Source organism: Colias croceus, chromosome 21 (assembly GCF_905220415.1).
Source record: "Colias croceus chromosome 21, ilColCroc2.1".
Lineage (NCBI taxonomy): Eukaryota > Metazoa > Arthropoda > Insecta > Lepidoptera > Pieridae > Colias > Colias croceus.
Window position 1 is genome coordinate 4836140 of NC_059557.1, and position 17513 is coordinate 4853652.

At 33.6% G+C, this 17513-nt stretch overlaps 1 protein-coding gene across 2 annotated transcripts in view; it reads left to right on the forward strand.

Moving 5' to 3' along the window:
* Nucleotides 1–3350: 3350 nt before the first annotated feature.
* Nucleotides 3351–17513, forward strand: part of LOC123701220 (multidrug resistance protein homolog 49-like) — a 29743-nt gene continuing 15580 nt past the window's right edge. For both annotated transcript variants that reach the window (XM_045648620.1, XM_045648622.1), the window contains exons 1-3: nucleotides 3351–3560; nucleotides 15922–16101; nucleotides 16690–16735. In XM_045648620.1, coding sequence (XP_045504576.1) covers nucleotides 15938–16101; nucleotides 16690–16735 — 210 coding nt within the window. In that variant the 5' untranslated portion in view covers nucleotides 3351–3560; nucleotides 15922–15937. The remainder of the gene's footprint in view (nucleotides 3561–15921; nucleotides 16102–16689; nucleotides 16736–17513) is intronic.

The following is a 17513-nucleotide window of genomic DNA, read 5'->3' on the forward strand; positions in this document are numbered from 1 at the left end:
CCGCGCTCTCGCTCGCACTTCAAGCCTTACATGGAACGCCTCAGAGCGAGGTAACGCCGCATGAGTCATGTTTTTTCGTGCGTGCAGCCGGCTCTATCGAATTATAAGACGTTGTCACGTCAAAAAGCTTCAGTGTATGTTTCATCATTCTGAATATATATTTCTCAATAATAAATATGGCGTAATAACTTCATTATTTACGTATTCTATTTGAAATTCGTCAAATTTAGTGTTCTCTTCAATTCAAAGGAAAAATAAAATCTTAAAAGTCAACATTCCGTTAAGAAAATCTCGTAAAATGCACAAAACTTATCGATTTTTTAGCTTTAAATGTCCCAACTATAAGATAAGATAAAATGTATAAGGAGATGCGGTTTTATCTTCGCGCACCAAAAATTTGTTACTTTATTGTAATAACGTCCAAATATTTATTATTTAAGTGCAATAAAATTTCTAGTGTTCATTGTGTTTTTAATAAATTTTATTAGTTTATTTTTGTATTGTTTTGTACATGGCTTTTTGTATTCAGTATGTATCAATAGGTTTAATTTCATATAATATCATTTGTGTAATATGCAAGACTTGTTTAAAATTTGTACTATTTTATAATATTATGTGTTTGTATGTTTGAATAAATATAATTTGGTTTGCCTAATATAATTCTTGATTTTTTTTATTTTTACTACATAGAGTAAGTTCATAAAACTTGTAATGATAAACCATTTTTTCTTGTACCATATAAAATGCCTAAGCTACGCCTACTTCTCAGTATGTAATTATATCATTTTTATTTACATTAACCCAAAAAATACTTACGTTTTTTTTTAAATATCGAATACTATGATTTGAGAATGTATAACATTGGATAAAGCCACTGAGGCTATATTTGTTGTTAAAATTTTGAGATTTTTCAACACTATCGATGTTTAAAAAAAATGTATGATAAAATAATATATTTTATATTTCAATAAAATTTCTTTACCAGTCTAATAGTGAACGTTTCGTAACCATCTCATATATTCTAATTAATATATAATTTAGTGCTTAATATATCTTTTTGTAACATAAGGTCTAGATTTAGCACAAAATGTGGATGTTAGTACTTCCTCACGCAAAAGCGTGGTTAATGCTTAGTTTTAAGTGATTTTCTTGTGAATCTAAAGCTTACATTGTTCTATTATTTTGTACATTGTTTGTGTAAAGTTCGCTGTTATTTTTCATTAAAATATTAAGGTACATTAAACCTTTAATTCAAATATTGTTTTGTAATAATTATTACAACGAAAAATATTTTCAAATTCCAATGTATTTCTTCCATAATAAAGATGATGTAAGTGTGAATAGTTTTTCTTATATTTGTTGACTTGTTGTGATTTTTGTAATCTGCAAAATGTGTGTGAAATTGAGATTCCAACAATGTAAGTCTTTAGGTAAGTGTGAAGTACATGCTGTGATGACTGATGAGAGTTTGCGAAATTTCTATAATATTTTGCCGTCTGTAATATTATTTTATATAAATACAGGTCGTACTTGACTGGAAATAAATTTTAATTATAATTACACGTGTGTTTTTATTGACAAGGCTAAACATCTGCTCCAAGATATAAAATAATGTTCATATATTATTATAAATTGAGTACAGCTGTAGACTGTATGGTATTTAAGCTCGTTCAAGACATTACTTTGTTTGAAACTAGTTGAAGTCCCACGGTTTACTCTTATTGTGTAAGTAACTTGTATACTAATCAGACTACAACAAAAATATACCGGCCGAATTGAGAACCTCCTCCTTTTTTTTTGAAGTCGGTTAAAAATGTAAAATTTTACCAGGTTGGTCAGCTGTAATTGCTTGTTGGAGTAACAAACATTCATCCAACCTTACAAACTTACGTTTGTAAGTTTATCCATATTTGAAAGTTTTAGCTCATTTCAATTTACTAAGTTAATGTGCTTATTTACTACACAGTAAATCACTTTTACATGTATACCCAAATCTCGTGGGACCGTTTATCGTACTTATACAAAAATGCTATTAAATTTATTAAAAATATAATACAGCTTGGAAAGATTTATTAAAATGGTATGGTACCTACTTAGGTAATAGGTATGTCTACGTTTTATGTTACTAGCTGCTGATCGCCTCGCAAAAGTTCAAAAACTTTTTTAACTTTTACATGTTTTAAGATATCTTCGATATCGTAAACTAAGCGAAGACAAATCCCACGAAGCAGAAAATAATCGAAATCTGGACAGCCGTACTTGAGTTACAAGTGATGTAACTAGACCACTCTATGTTAAACCTAAAAAGTTTCAATACTTTTACCTCATGAAACCAGGATATAAATAGATCTAATTCATAAAAAACGACGTGTGGCACTCGGGGACTGCCGCGGTTAAGCTATTGCATGCTATGCCTTCAAGCCACACCTCCACCCGTCGGAGTGGGGAGCGTGAGGTTTTTTCGTTACGAAATTTCTCGATTCGGTCCCCGCGCTCAAGGCCCGCGATAGAAGCTATGCAATAGCTTAAAAAGCTCTTTAATAAAACGAGAATTCCTTCGTTCAAAATTTAGCACATCGCTGCACTTATTCGAACCAGACATGAGACACCTACGTAAGAACATAGGCGTAGGCGTAGCATGCATTTCGAAGAACATGGAACGGAATTGCTCTAAATAAGAAACCAAATAACTCCCTATAAATTGGCTCACATTCATAATTCATATATCTATCACGCGGCTTTTCATAGATTTCTCTCCTTGGCAGTGAAATAGTCAACTGAACCAGTTCTAACTGCTTATAGCGGTTTAACCAGTTATTAAACGTGTGAAAGATTATTTAAATTAACTGAAATTTAACATGGACAAACGTTTACCTCATATTTAGAAATACATAGTTTATTGAAAGCAGTCAACGTATTTTATAAATAAAACTGTAAATTTATTTGTCGATAAGCGAAAATGTAAGCCTAGGTACCTATCACAAAAAAATATCAAGAAATACTCAGATTTCAGAAGTTATACAAGTTGTAAGTATACCAGGCAAAAAAATACTTAAATTTTTGTAAAAAAATTACTATTTGAGAAATCATTAACTAAGAAATAAAACCACATACATTTCAATTTTCACGTGCATTCAGTGTAATACATGACAACCGATTAAAATGTCTCACTCTGAAATGACTCTGAAAGCCTCTTTCTAAATTTAATTAATTCTAGACCGCTGAAAATATTTTTCATCTTACATTGTTAGTAGGTCAGTCGTAAGTATAGGAAAACTTGAGTATATCACCCAGATAATATCGTGTACTAGCACATACCGCATTGCTTACAAGTATCTCGGTTGCCAAAAACTACCCAGCAGTAAGCTGCCAAGTTTCGCGCAGGGTTGACGTCCCCTACGTCCGCCATATTCACCCCGTTTTCCCGTTTCCGTAAAATTTTCGCGCGCAACACGTTCGGATAGTAGCAGCGGTCCTTATGAAGGAAGTAACTACGAAACTCTGTTTTCATCATACTACAAATTTGTTTTTTGGGGACAATAATTTCTACAGTATACTAGGTAATTTTTGAATTTTATTATATTCAAGTTACTAATTTGTTGTTAATTGTTTTAATTTTTAAACGAAATTCGAGTGAACAATATTTTTAGTGGACACTTTATGTGGGTGTTCTATAGTTAAGTGGTTCGCTTAAGCTATTAAAGTCAACGATTCTCAACGATTGGCACAAATCCAAGGGATGAAAGATATTGCTCATATATGAAAAGCATCGATTTATGTAGAGAATAATACCACTAGGTACACAAAATTATCTTGGACTGTGGTCTCAATCAAAAGTTCTTATCTATCTTTTAAGACTGCCCGTTTGGTCTTGCCAATTCCTAACTAAACCGTTTGCAACTAAACACAACGTAAAGTTTAATAACTTAGGTAATTTCAATGTTATACAGTTCCTCCGTTTTACTGTTATAAAAATTTAATACAAACCAATAAAATACAATACAAATGCTTGTTAAAATATTGTTCTATTGCGATCAAAGTCTTAAAAATACTAATTAAAAAAAAATGGTCCAAGAACCTTCAAACTTAACAATTTAATTAATTTCATTCACGTAAACGGTGAAAAGCTACGCGATGAGTGGAAAATGAAAATAGCGTCTCGGAAAATGCATCTGCAGTAATTAAAACTCGTGATTATGTCACTCCAAACTTCCAAAGGGATTTAACACATAATATATTTCAGTTACGTGTATTTATTTAATTGTTTTACTGTACATACAAAAAGTCGACAAAAATGGCTTAATATTACTAAAGGGCTCTTTCAGGCGACTTTTTGGCATTCAATTTTTACCATGAATTTCCTGAAATATCGTTCTAATTTTATTGTGTTAAACTAATATGCAAAATAAAACTTTTACTTTATATTCAAAGTAAATATTATTTACGTAGTTACTGCAAATTAAATCAGTCAATAGAACTTCCCATTGATGAAGAATATGAATTGAACTGCACTTCCACTACTGAAAGTTCATTCAACTTATTCGTAGTTATATCACAGGTTATACGGTCTATTTTACTTTCATAAAATTATACTTATTATGATTAATTTATTTTCATATTCTTAATTGATGTGGTTTTTTATTTTTCCTTTTCATCTTAATTCGACAGTCTTCAATTTCTACAAATTTCAACCAGCACTCCGTTTGCATGATTCCTTCATTAAGTTACGCGGACGACATGGTGCTCCTTAGCCCCTCGATCAAGGGTCTTAGAGTACTGGTAGATATATGTCAAAATTTTGCTAGCGAACACGGGTTAATGTACAATGAGAAGAAAAGTAATGTCTTGGTATTTCGCTCAGGAAAGGGTCCCGATAACATCCCACCTATTTATTTGAACGGAACGAAACTAGCAATTGTAGAAAATTTTAAATATTTAGGTCACTTTGTCACCAGTACTCTAAGCGACGAAGTTGACATAGAGAGAGAAAGGCGAGGTTTAGCTGTACGATCTAATATGATTATAAGAAGATTTAAGCAGTGCAGTAGAAATGTTAAAAAGCTTCTTTTTACCTCGTATTGTCAGTCTTTTTATACGAGCAACCTCTGGGTTAATTATACGCGTAGGACCATGAACATTCTAAGAGTTCAATATAACAATGCTTTTAGGATGTTTATGGGCCTGCCGCGTTACTGTAGTGCTTCCTTAATGTTTGCATTATATAGAGTAAATGACTTTTATGCAATTATGAGAAAAAAGATTTTTTCTATTAGAGACCGTATACGTAAAAATTCAAATATTGTGTTAAAGGTGTTAAATTATTCGGATAATATCATTAGTAAGCATTGGATATGTAAATTAAGCTGTAGTAATAAACGTATGTAGGTAATAGGTAATTGTAATACTAACACTAGGATAAGATTTTACTAACACTTTATGGGCTATGTGGCCTGAATTAAATGAATTTTATTTATTTATTTATTTATTATTGAAAACTTAGTAACCAATAATCTTTTCGTTATTTATCCTTAAATTGTTTACCACCAGCAGTTCAACTAATCGCTTTTTTCACCATAAAGTTAATACAATTTGCATTCGGGGTGAACCTACTCCGCTTGACTACAGTCTGGCGTCGCGTCGTGTCGCCTGGCGCCCTGTTTACGACCGAATATTATGTCATATTGATCAGTGTACTTTATACTAAGTGTGAACACGGAATATTCATTGTATTTCTAATCATTTCTTATATTCATGTCTCCAGTTTGTGTCTTGTGAGGCTTTAACTCTCTTTTGATAAGCATAGACAAGCAATGGGCTAAGAGGTTTTAGGTACCTAGTTATTTGCGTTATAATTACAATAATTATTCTTACACCTCGCGGTTTCACCCGCATGGTTCCGCTCCTGTTGGTCTAAGCGTGATGATATAATATAGCCTTCCTCGATAAATGGGCTATCTAACACAAAGAAATAATTTTTCAAATTGGACCAGTAGTTCCTGAGATTAGCGCGTTCCGCGTTCAAACAAACAAATTCTTCAGCTTAATAATAATAGTATAAATTAGCCTTATCTATAAAGCTTCCGAACTTAGATCCAACCAGAATGGTTGAAATTTATATTAACAGATACCTACACTTTTACCCACACATATGAACTTTTCATGCAATTAAATTGGAAATTCCAGATATCTATTGTAATGGTTCATACATAGTTATCATCATCTAGATACTTAGTTACTCGTTATGAGGAAATGAAATATGTTCCTATGTCCATAAAAAAATCCTACCTCCATAATGGCTTAAAATAAAATATTACTAAGTAATCTAGTTATAATCTGAATAAGACTTTATTTAAATTCCAATAGGTTAGCATTTTAACTTCACGTTATTAAAATTCATGAGTTCATGCATCTTCTTAAAGGGTTTATAACGACTTCATTTTAAAAGCCATTGCATCATGAAGTCAAATCTCCATGATTTATGCACGGTCTTAGCGATAAATATCAGCGGTAATTAGATTATTTTTGCTTGATTGTAATTTAAGATATAAATTTATTTATATATAATAATAGTATGGATTCAGAGCTATAAATAAAAAAAAATGATTCAGGAATTAAAAATATTCGACATAAGCCAACTTTCATGGAATTCATAGCATTTACTTTTAGGCGCCGTGCTTAAAATATATTTCATACCTTTGTCTGAATCATAAAAAATTCTTCAGTCCAACTTCGGTCAGCGAGTTTATACAAATTGTATGACGCGACTGTTTATAAAGACACAAGACGCGCTTCCGGTCCAAAGCCACCCTGCGCAATGCTGACGTCACAACAAAAACAAAATCTTATATAACAGTCGCGTCAGCGGACGTTGCACAACCCACACCTGTCTATATCTTTGCAGACCAACCCTTTGTAATAGAGAACATTATTGTACGGCAAATTAATTATAATAATAGATAATGCACTGGCATCTATTTGGCTTGTGACAGTGTCCTATTATATCGAGACACTCCGAATTGGCAGGCCCTTGAGCTAATTCAAAGTTAACTAAAATAATACGTCTACTGTCTCGTTGTTTGGTATGGCATTGCGAGCTGTCTTCGTGCTTGATGAAGTATATACGATATTAATACCTTTGAGACTATTTCATTGATCTGCCATGTTATGTAAAGTCAGTAAAGATAGATTATCTTCATTTTTATCTCATTTCAATTGTTGAAGGTATAAAGGTATAGTAGGTTTCCTTATAGTAGGTACTTCCTACATGATGTACGCCAATCATCTCAATAATGAACGTTTATAAATAAAGTTTCTAATATAGTTACATACTTATATTATATTTTAAGTTGATTTATGAACCTAATAAAAGGTAAGGGCTCATCCCTCTTGTAATGTGTTTTCGAAACTTTATATCATCGTTTCTTTTGAAATATTTGGCGTTGGTGTTAACTCTTCTCCCACGCTCTTCAAAACACTCAATCATATTTTTTGCAAAGCTACCAAAAATATACCTACAGGCAATGATTTTCTTTAAAGTACCTAATAGATACGCTACACGCAAATCGCGTGAAAATCTGTGACTGTCGCGAGCGCAGTCGCGAGTGACAGGCGCAGATTTTCACACAGAGATTTTCACACAGAGATTTTCACACAGAGATTTTCACACAGAGATTTTCACACAGAGATTTTCACACAGATATTTTCACACAGAGATTTTCACACAGAGATTTTCACACAGAGATTTTCACTCAGAGATTTTCACACAGTTTTTCAGTTTTCACACAGAGATTTTCACACAGATTTTCACAGAGATTTTCACGCAGAGTTTTTCACACAGACATTTTCACACAGACATTTTCACACAGAGATTTTCACACAGAGATTTTCCCACACAGATTTTCACACAGAGATTTTCATACAGATTTTCACACAGATTTTCACACAGAGATTTTCACACAGATTTTCACACAGAGATTTTCACTCAGAGATTTTCACACAGAGATTTTCACAAAGATTTTCACAGAGATTTTCACGCAGTTTTTCACACAGACATTTTCACACAGAGATTTTCACCCAGAGATTTTCACACAGATTTTCACAGAGATTCACTCAGAGATTTTCACGCAGAGAATTCCACGCAGAGATTTTCACACAGATTTTCACAGAGATTTTCACGCAGATTTTCACACAGAGATTTTCACAGAGATTTTCATACACAGATTTTCACACAGAGATTTTCACACAGAGATTTTCACACAGTTTATCACACAGATTTTCACACAAATTTTCACACAGTTTTTCACACAGATTTTCACACAGATTTTCACAGAGATTTTCACGCAGACATTTTCACAGAGATTTTCACACAGAGATTTTCACACAGATTTTCACAGACATTTTCACACAGATTTTCACACAGATTTTCACACAGAGATTTTCACACACAGATTTTCACACAGACATTTTCACACAGATTTTCACAGACATTTTCACGCAGACATTTTCACAGAGATTTTCACACAGAGATTTTCACACAGATTTTCACAGACATTTTCACACAGAGATTTTCACACAGATTTTCACACAGAGATTTTCACACACAGATTTTCACACACAGATTTTCACACAGATTTTCAGAGATTTTCACGTTTTTCACACAGACATTTTCACACAGAGATTTTCACAGAGATTTTCACACAGAGATTTTCACACAGATTTTCACACAGAGATTTTCACATAGAGATTTTCACTCAGAGATTTTCACACAGTTTTTCACACAGATATTCACACAGATTTTCACAGACATTTTCACACAGAGATTTTCACACAGAGATTTTCACACAGATTTTCAGAGATTCACACACAGATTTTCACACAGAGATTTTCACACAGAGATTTTCACAGAGATTCACACACAGATTTTCACACAGAGATTTTCACACAGAGATTTTCACAGAGATTTTCACGTTTTTCACAGACATTTTCACACAGAGATTTTCACACAGATTTTCACACAGATTTTCACAGAGATTTTCACTCAGAGATTTTCACACAGATTTTCACACAGATTTTCGCAGACATTTTCACACAGAGATTTTCACACAGAGATTTTCACACAGATTTTCACAGAGATTCACACACAGATTTTCACGCAGAGATTTTCACACAGATTTTCACAGACATTTTCACACAGAGATTTTCACACAGATTTTCACACAGAGATTTTCACACACAGATTTTCACACAGACATTTTCACACAGTTTTTCACACAGATTTTCACAGAGATTTTCACGCAGACATTTTCACAGAGATTTTCACACAGAGATTTTCACACAGATTTTGACAGACATTTTCACACAGAGATTTTCACACAGATTTTCACACAGAGATTTTCACACTAGGGTTTCCGGAACCGGTCTCTTTTTTGAGAACCGGGAATTTCGGTACTTTTCCTTAAAGGAACCGGGATTTCCCGGTTCTTTCGGGATTTTCGGGACTTGGGAATTTTTTGTATTATAAAATTTTAAACAAGTGTTATGTGTGTTAAAAACAAGTCAAAAGTAAACTACAATCAAATATTCAAGAATTTTTATTGTAAATTTAAAGAAATCTAAAAAAATAACATAAGCATTTATCAGACTTTAATCATCAGTCTTCTTAATTAATTAAATAAAAATCACCATCAATCAGCCGTGTCATTTATATGTAAGTAAATAAGCATTTAGGTACCTACTATCAATGAAATGGCAAAAAATAGGCAGCTACTTATCTAAAAATCCTTAGGGCACACTTTTGAATCCTCAAATAAAAGTTATTAGACTAATAAATTAATAACTAGCAAAAATAAATGTCATCCAACAAGTGGTGAGCATGAAACTTTGCCTTGTGTCGGGCAGAACAATGGTGGAATTCTTCGGCAGGTAACAGTTCAAACAACTCATCAGAACACTCCTCATTGTACAGACGATAGAATACACATAAAGATGCCACGTCTCTTCGTAAAGCTAGTGAATCCAGCCGATCGGTAAGTTCTCGGTTGCCGATAACTCTGACGGCTCTTCGTTGCACGCTATCGAGTGGAAGGAGTTGATATTGTGGGGCGCCGGCCCAGAGATGAGAGCAGTATTCCATATGAGGCCGTATTTGCGCTTTATAAAGTAACAAACAAGAGATGACCTGGCCTGAAATACTGCTTCGCTCTATTAAGGACGCCCATTTTTTTAGAAGCTAAAGTAGCTTTGCCTTCCAAATGATAGCGGAACTGAACGGCATCAGATATATCGACACCAAGAATTCCGATACTAGGCTTTATGCTTAGGGGAGTGTTCTCAAATAAGGTAGCTGTGAGAAATGGGGTTTTCTTGGCTGTGAATGTACATACTTGCGTCTTGTCAGGGTTAAATCGGATAAGATTTTGTCGACCCCACTCAGAGACTTCACCAAGGAGAGCCTCAATATTGGACACAAGTATGTTTCGGTTTGTATTGACGTGTTCTCGAGAAATATTTGGGCGGCTGGTATATATAGCATCTCCAGTACTGTCATCTGCATAGCAATGAATGTTACTGATTTTTTAACATGTTATTGATATGCAGTAAGAACAGTGTGGGTGAATGGACGCAGCCTTGAGGGACGCCAGCGTTCACGGGCAGTAGTACAGAGCTCGAACCGTCGACCAACACCCGGATACTACGAGATGTAAGAAAGCTGGCAATCCACTTACATAATTTCTTTGGGAGTCCATAGGCTGGAAGTTTCGAGAGAAGAGCCCGATGCCACACCCGATCGAAGGCTTTTGCAACGTCCAGACTAACCGCTAAGGCCTCCCCTTTACTCTCGATTGCCGTAGCCCAACGATGGGTTAAGAGAACTAGGAGATCACCAGCTGACCGTCCATGGCGAAAGCCATACTGTCGGTCACTAATCAACTGGTTTTCCTCCAAATAACCCAAGAGTTGGCCGTTAATGATGCTTTCCATCACTTTTGAGAGTAAAGAGGTAATCGCGATAGGTCTGTAGTTAGATGGATCAGAACGATCGCCTTTTTTAGGGATCGGGTGTACAGAGGCAGTCTTCCACGAAGCAGGGACAGAGCGACCATGTATTTCGCGCGTTTTTTCTATAATCTCGGAGCTATTTACATTAAAGTTTTGAACTTTTGAACAAGAGTTAAGTTTAGTGAATAAGAGTTTTACAGTGAAGAAAAATAATGAATTAGATAGTAGGAATAGAAGTTTGAAAGAGTAATAGATAAACTAGTAGTATTAAATAATATTCCCGAAAGAACCGAAAGAACCGGGAATCAAAATTTATTTCCCGGTTCCATTTTACTAACAAAAGAACCGGGAATTCCCGGGATTTTCGGTTCCGGGATTTCCCGGTTCTGAACCCTATTTCACACACAGATTTTCACACAGACATTTTCACACAGATTTTCACACAGATTTTCACAGAGATTTTCACGCAGAGTTTTTCACACAGAGATTTTCACACAGTTTTTCACACAGATTTTCACACAGATTTTCAGAGATTTTCACGTTTTTCACACAGACATTTTCACACAGAGATTTTCACAGAGATTTTCACACAGAGATTTTCACACAGATTTTCACACAGAGATTTTCACATAGAGATTTTCACTCAGAGATTTTCACACAGTTTTTCACACAGATATTCACACAGATTTTCACAGACATTTTCACACAGAGATTTTCACACAGAGATTTTCACACAGATTTTCACAGAGATTCACACACAGATTTTCACACAGAGATTTTCACACAGAGATTTTCACTGAGATTCACACACAGATTTTCACACAGAGATTTTCACACAGAGATTTTCACAGAGATTTTCACACAGATTTTCACACAGATTTTCACAGAGATTTTCACGCAGACATTTTCACACAGAGATTTTCACAGAGATTTTCACACAGATTTTCACACAGATTTTCACAGAGATTTTCACACAGTTTTTTACACAGATTTTTACACAGATTTTCACACAGATTTTCACAGACATTTTCACACAGAGATTTTCACACAGATTTTCACAGAGATTCACACACAGATTTTCACACAGAGATTTTCACAGGGATTTTCATACAGAGATTTTCACAGAGATTTTCACACAGATTTTCACACAGAGATTTTCACTCAGAGATTTTCACACAGTTTTTCACACAGAGATTTTCACACAGATTTTCACACAGAGATTTTCACATAGTTTTTCACACAGAGATTTTCACACACTGATTTTCACACAGATTTTCACACAGATTTTCACATAGAAATTTTCACACAGAGATTTTAACACAGAGATTTTCACTCAGAGATTTTCACTCAGAGATTTTCACACAGATTTTCACACAGATTTTCACAGAGATTTTCACGCAGAGTTTTTCACACAGACATTTTCACACAGAGATTTTCACACAGATTTCACGGCACTGCATTCAAATCACGACATTACGTCTTGTGAAAACAACTTTCTCAAAACCAATTCAAAATCGCCAACCGAGACGTCACAATCACAGTGGTAGGTATCGCTTTTCGCCGAATGGGGTAAAGAGATCCTAATTGTGATCTTTTCGCGTATTCACGCGCGCACGGGTGACGTATTCTATACTTTTAAAAAAATCATTTCCTACAACTTGACATGATATTTCATGGCGTATCTGTGCTTATGGCCTTTCACGATATTTACTGAATGAATTCATATGTACCTACTTGAGTTATGGACATTATAAATAGGCATATTTAGTTTAGTAAAATATGATCTTGAATCAATTTCAACTTGGAATAGTCCAAGAGCCGGCTGGAGAATTTCGTAGCACTAAGGGCGGCCGTACACGGACCGCTCGAGCAGTTAACGGCTGAGCGACGTATACGGACGGCTCGAGCGGTCGGCGTCAACTGCTCGAGCCGTCGGTTGTTGACCGACACCGTACGGCGGTGAATGAATGCCTATAGTTCACCGCGCGGTCGCGGTTTCAAGCGGTCGGTCTCAACTGCTTGAAGCGGTCCGTGTACGGCCGCCCTAACTCTGCGTGAAATATGACATGAAGTTACTCGCACTTCTTCCGTATTTAGAGTGGATGCAAGAAGACAATTTCGTTTATTTGCGTTATACTTCAGAAAAGAAAGAAATGTTTGCATTTCCTTGGGATTGAAGTTAATGTAATTTTTCAATTCATTTGCGATGGAAGAGATTTAAAGCGTTAAAAATGCTAAGTAATTCTATAATATCGTATCAATGGAATATAACGTACTTGACATTGTTTTCTAATACGATTTGACCGATAATAATGTTAACAAGTGTCGGTCGTAATTTTATCTAATATATTTACACTGATTAAAACAATACATCTACCCAATGGACGTTGTGATTAGAATTATATAACTTATTGAATGAAATCATAAATCGTATAAAAGTATAAAGCTGGATAAAATATTTTTATTTTTTACATGGGGTCCTCCCCGACTTCGAACTGATACAGCACTCAGGGATAGCCTACATATCCAATGTCGAAAGAATATTTGAAATCGGTCCAGTAGTTCCTGAGATTAGTGAGTTCAAACGAAAACTCTACTAGATATAGAATATTTGCTGCGAATCACACTACTCAATAATTGACCTAACTTTTATAGTATTTTGTGTTATGAACACCCTCCTAAATAACGATATATTATAAATAGAGTTTCAATGTATAGTTATAGTTAGTGTAGATCTGTGGTGTAGATCATTATCTGTGTTAGTGGTTATACCACGGATAATATAAGTAATTATCCTATAGTCATAGTAAGAATAGGTGAAGTTTATTAATGTGGCATACTAGGCTTGGTACCGCATTGCAGCTACGACTGAAACAGATAGAGTCACGACAATCGATTCTTAAAACAAAGTTATACAGATAAAAATCAAGTACATTATTAAATTAATAATGTTGATTAAACTTACCAATAACTTGTAATTAAATCGCTGTAATTAAGGAGTTGTCTGAACATTTCAAAAAAAAGTAGCTCGTAAGTCTACTCCATGAAATCATTCGCAGTTTTTAGAGATTTATTAGGTAAAATTTTCCTAAATTTCATTTAATGATACACTTAGGTATTTAATCATTTTTCAGACAGCTAGCTAAGACATAATTTACCATGAAACAATAAAGCCTCGGACTAATGCTCGTCTACTGAAAATTCTTTTGTATTTTCATGAAAAGATAGATCTTTTGAGTGATATTTTTGTACATAGGCTATATCTGGAAATCGTAGGCGTTATAGAACTTCCTATATTGTAAGAGCCACTTCAATAATACTGTATTATTGTTTATTTATTTATTTATTTATTTGGTTAACCAACATTTGTTTACAATGATTCTTTAGTATATTTATTATTACATAACATATAGTTCTTGCGATAAAGTAACAAACAATTAGAGGTTAACACAGCATGCGCCAATTATACAGAGCTATTTCTTAAGAGTACAATACAAAATTATTTTTACAAAGTTATTTTATTATTAAAAGAATAATAATTGTGCCACATTATCTACATATTTGACATTAACTTGATTTGATTTTTATTAGAAATACATAATATAATATTCTCTTATTTTAAATTGCATTTTTCCCTTAGGTACTTCCTTTGAGCAAGTAAAGTCCCTTCTAAAGGATGTTTTACCCATGTTACCCTTGTAAACAAAGCTCACGATCTTATAGAAGAGAGCAGATATAGAGGATACTTATTATTATATCACAACTTTATTTTCGCTAATAATTAAAACTATAGATAAGAAAATATGTCAAAATTAACACTATGTGTCACGGTTCACAACACTGCCTCTTCTTTATTTATATTTTCTGGCATTGACGGCTTTTGGGCGATAAAATGAGAGAAATTAAAATATATTATGTAGAGAAATTTCGAAGTGAATGTGAACAGCTTCACAACAATCAATTATTTATTATGTAAACTGAATAAGGTAAATACATAAAAGCAGTTTTTCGAAGCAATTTCACTCTAGGTCATTAGGGAAAACCGTTTTCATCGAGCAGCTTTTTTGCTTATCGAATACAATCCAATCTTTTTTATAGGGAAGAGTTGAGCACATTGGTTGCAACACATAATAATAACTTTTACATTTGGTATAAAAATTAGGTGATTTATATAATTTCCGGGTTGTTGAAGCATGTTTTGAAATGTTGTATTTGTAATCTAAGGTTGTATTACTTATAATAGTAAAAGTTCTTCCAAAATCACAAATATTTAAAAGCTTTACAACTCCACTGACCACTTGACTCCTTTCAACGATGCCTTGATAATATATTATTTATCATTTTTAACTTCACTCTTCAAAATTGCGCTAAAATAAAATTATATACTTTGAATATTATCTATTAATATTTTTGTTCTAGGTATTTGTATTTTGTACTAGTTATTTTTATGATTCGTGATCTGTGTTCGTGATAATCATTTATTATCTGTGTTAAATATGATGTTGGCCAATCAGAATATTCCCGCCAAAAGCGTTGATTGACCAATGAGTAACTTGGATTTTTTCGCGGGAATTGGGAAATCTTTGGAGTTTGGATTAAAAAAAAAATAATTGAACAGAGGAATATTTTTAGTTTTTAAAACTTTTGTGTTTTCTTTTAAATGTATTGATAATAAATATAAATAATGCAGATTAGAAATAAAAGAGTTTCATATACATTTATAGCGTATTCTGGAAAGTGTACTGTGATTTTGTTAATTATTCATGAACAATAAAGGTAATATTTTTTATTTGTAAAATAACTTACTATTAGAAGAAGATTGAAAGAGCCAACGAGTAGTTTTAATTTATTTTCAATTAATGTAGCGGCTTGAAATGGCAAACTAAAGAAAAAAACAAATTATATAAAAATATTTATTTCCAGAACTGTTGAGTCGAGAATGAGACGCGATGAATCTATAAAGAGCATAACAAGGTTTTCGTCGACCCGCCGCAGCGAGCAACGGCCGGCGTTGACGCTCGGCCTCCGACAGAATTCGCTGACTATCAGCACACTCGCGCAGCAAGCGGCTTATTTAGCTGAAAAGGCTCGGCAAACAGAAGCGTGAGTAAAATAATTTTTATTTATGTAAGTAGGCATTATTATTTATCAAATAGTTTAAGTTCGTTTCTTAATATAGTAGTTTTGAATGTGAAAAATAAAGTTATGTATGTATTCTTTCGAAATTAATTAAGAATAACTACAATTATTTGTGCTAAGGTCAATTATTGTTATTAAAATATGTTTATAATTTTATTACTTATACATTTATATGGAGTGTAAATAAAAGCATGGGATTATGAATAGTTTTTCTATCAACATTAATGTGTTTATAAAAATATCCAGAAATTATTAAATTCTAAGTAACTTCTGATATTATCTATCTACTCACGCGAAAGTATATGAAGTAAATAAGCTTTTCCTACATCCCTTTAATAAAATATATTTTAAACACAAGTATTAGGAAATAATAAAACAAACATATTTGTTTAGCTGCTCAAGGATACCATATAGCCATGGGAAAGGCTACCAAACGGTACGCACCGCGACCAGCTTAGCTTGCAACCATGCCTCATGTAATGAACATTCATTTGCGTTACATCGTTATTTGGTAGCATTATAATGTTTTTATTGTCTCATGATCGTTTTCAGCGGGGATCCCAATCAACAAGCACCGCCTACTTCTTGGTTTAGACTTGTGAGTATTCGTTTGATTGTCTTACAGAATATGCTTGTGAAAATAAAAAATATAAAACTTGTACACATGATCAATTTAGTAGGTAGTAATAGATATAAAGACTTATTTAGAATATTAATCATCAAAGAAAAATTTAATGTTTTTTCTACTTGTATTAAGAGCTTTTTCTGCTCATATTTCGCATAATAAGAGAGGTAAAAATTTAAGGTCAATTTAAGATCTGAAATAATTATCCACTCCAAATTTCTCCGTAATCATCTTTTAATTTCCTTCATCTCGACACACCTTATAATTTCTTCCTCAACAATAGGGGTTTAATTTACCATAATTAACTTAACTATTCCTCCTTTTAAACTATACATCATATTAAAATCTACTAAACTACTTTCTAATCTTTGCATCTCTCAACGGGCTGTTGGTGGGGGTCAGCGTGATTTTCTTGTTATTCACCACACTGCGAAAAGTACCTACTTAAAAATCACACCTTAAAATCTACCCTTCTGTTCTTGTCATTAAAATAGTCCGAATTAACCCTCTATCTTCAATAAAGAAGAACTTATAAACCGCTTTCTACGACAGTGTCGTTTCGTGAAACCATGGGAGCTATTACTACTCCTGTTCGGCTTGATCTTTGCGTCTCTCAATGGCCTGATCGTGCCGGTCGATGTGATTGTGTAGCAAGTTCCCTAACTATAAAAAGTGCTTGGAAATCGCGACTAAAATGTACCATTCCCTAATCCCTTGTCCCTATACCTTGACCTTTATTAAAAAGGTTCGC